We start from the raw sequence: 2,415 nt of genomic DNA, 5'->3' as shown, positions 1-2,415 counted from the left end.
TCGGGGAGAAAGAAAAGCAATCATCCAACTTGTGGTGACCGCGGAACGTCTCCCCTCGCAAGACAGCAGAAGAGGAATCGAGAGGAAGGTAATCTTGACTTGGGGGAGCGAGTATGGGACAGAGGCAGACAGACAGGCAGGCAGGACAGCACAGCACAGCACAGCACAGCACAGCACAGCACAAGATGGGGCAGGACAGTGCAAGACAGGGCAGGGCAGGTCAGGTCAGGGCAGGTCAGGTCAGGTCAGGGCAGGGCAGGGCAGGGCAGGGCAGGGCAGGGCAGGGCAGGGCAGGGCAGGGCAGGTAAAGGAATAGAAAAGAAAGGACAGGACAGGACTGGAGCAGGGTCCTCTTGGACCTTAAAGAGTTCAAGTCGAGGGTAGATCCTCTTCTGAAGTCGCTGGTTGCCGCAGTCAGTGTGGCAGACACTAGAGGTACTCCATCAGCGGCAGAGAGGGAAGGGAGCAACCAGACCTTGCGAGGCATTCGAAGTGGGTCAGACGATTCTCGCAGTGATCTCCGCAAGTTCCCATGGAAAACTGAAGTTTTGTATGAGAAGATTGAAGCGCTGAGGAAGCGTATAGGAGGAGATGTAGATTTTAGAAGGCACCTGGTCTAACTGGGATTGTGGGAGAGCGCTGGACGTCGACTTTTCATTGAGCTTGCACGAGCAAACAGTGATGTGCTCCTGCAGACAAGGAGGAATCAGTTCCGAAACAACGAGACGAGATTTCAACAGCCAAGAGAATAGTATGCATAAGGAACATGCGTTCGTAAGGAACAAGCATCGAAGACGGCATCATTTTGTTGCCTTGTTCGTCTTCGGCTTCCCCATCGTGTAGAGATTGCGTTTCAACAAACTAGAATGTGTCGTCATTGCCAATGAAGACCATTCTCGTTTTTTACCGGAATGGTGCAGGTTTGTTTCCAGCATAATTTCTTGCTTCTGCAAATCGGACAGGCAGCCTGCAAGGCAAGAAAATGGCATTCATCAGTATTTCATGGTGAACATGTTTGTAAGCGGTGCATGAAGTTATGGTACAATTCTCGTTCAATTTTGCGCAAACATGTACATCATTTTTTGAGGAGAATGAAAGAAGGCATCATGTCAAATAACATCTCATGCTTGAAAGACCGAGATGATTTCACAGTCAATCGAACCATGTCCACACGAGGTAAGGTTCACCTGAAATGTTCTGGCATAAGAAACTTGACAGCATCCAGCATGTACTTGAAAGACTACAAATTGAGTCAAGAATATGTTGGGAACAAGAACGAGATTTTCTCCAGCATACTTCATCCTTCACGGGGTCCGATGGCCAATCGTCGACGATTTCACAGTCTCTGTGAGAATCATCAAGACAAGGGCTACAAAACAACCTCCTTTGATGACTCTACAGACCTGCAGGCAAGCCTGACATGAATCTCCTTGAACCTCTTCTCTTGCGCTGGGTGCTCTCTGGAGTGGAACGGTCAAACTTTACCTCTTTTGACCCATCATGACATTACCGACTGCAGATGAATCTGGGGATGTTGTTCGGGTAGAGCGTGTACCCCTTTCAACCCTTCAGCGTCGCTGCTACAGATCACACCTTGACATGTTCACCTGTGAAGGCAGGCACTTGAAATGAAACGCTGCCGGGCAGTCTATGCACTTGAACATAACTCCTTGCTTGCCCGTGTAGCTGTGCTGGCTCTGGCAGAACCGTGAGAAGAGTTGCCTGCGTGACCGATCGTTCTCTCACCTGGTTGCAAGCTTTGCAGGTGTGGCGGGGGCACGTGAACCTCCCTGCTGCGTCAACTTCACAGTTCCACGTCTTCAGACAGTCCCTGTGGAAGTACTTCTTGCAAGACTCGACTTTGCAGTGAATCATGTTCTCACTGTCCTGAGAGTCGCTGCAGATCATACACCTCTTTGCGCCCACTTTGCAGAGATTGCACAGCCATTCCTCCTCTTCGTCATTCTCCTCCTCGTCCATCCCAAGGCATGCCAGGTGAAAGCTGCGTCTGCAGCTACCATCGCAGCAGACCAGCGTTCCCTCCCATCCAAGGCAGATATCGCAATGATAGTCGTGATTCCTTGTGCATAGCTTCAACTTCTTCTCCTCCAAGTCTTTTTCGTCCTTCTCTTCCTTGTTCTGGTTCTTCATCACCTTCTGCTCGGCCTTGACCTTGGCCTGCCGCGCCGTCCCCTCCTCCTCCTTGACAGATTCAGCAACGTTCGTCTTCACAACGACTTCACGGCTCCAGTCCCCCAACTGTTGCTTCTGCTTCCCCACAGCTCTGAAGGTGAACGTGTACTTGGTGAGCGGCTCTAGACCCTTGTACAGGTAGAGGTTGTCAGGTCTCGGACGGAGTTTCATGTTGTCCAGCGAGTCGTTCACCATCACTTGGAACGACATGAAGCCCTGGAG

The 2,415-nt window shown here is 50.8% G+C and overlaps 1 protein-coding gene across 1 annotated transcript; it reads right to left on the bottom strand.

Annotated features, from left to right (window-relative positions):
- Nucleotides 1–1,580: 1,580 nt before the first annotated feature.
- On the bottom strand, nt 1,581–2,151 carry GUITHDRAFT_83305 (hypothetical protein; the record flags this gene model as incomplete). The annotated part of the gene is made up of 2 exons (XM_005818161.1): nt 1,581–1,691; nt 1,747–2,151. 2 exons carry the CDS (start codon nt 2,149–2,151, stop codon nt 1,581–1,583), a joined length of 516 nt encoding a protein of 171 aa, XP_005818218.1.
- Nucleotides 2,152–2,415: the final 264 nt, after the last annotated feature.

The sequence above is a fragment of the Guillardia theta genome (genome assembly GCF_000315625.1).
Source record: "Guillardia theta CCMP2712 unplaced genomic scaffold GUITHscaffold_366, whole genome shotgun sequence".
Classification (NCBI taxonomy): Eukaryota; class Cryptophyceae; order Pyrenomonadales; family Geminigeraceae; genus Guillardia; species Guillardia theta.
The sequence above is the reverse complement of the archived record's forward strand: the minus strand, read 5'-3'. Positions and strand labels throughout refer to the sequence as shown.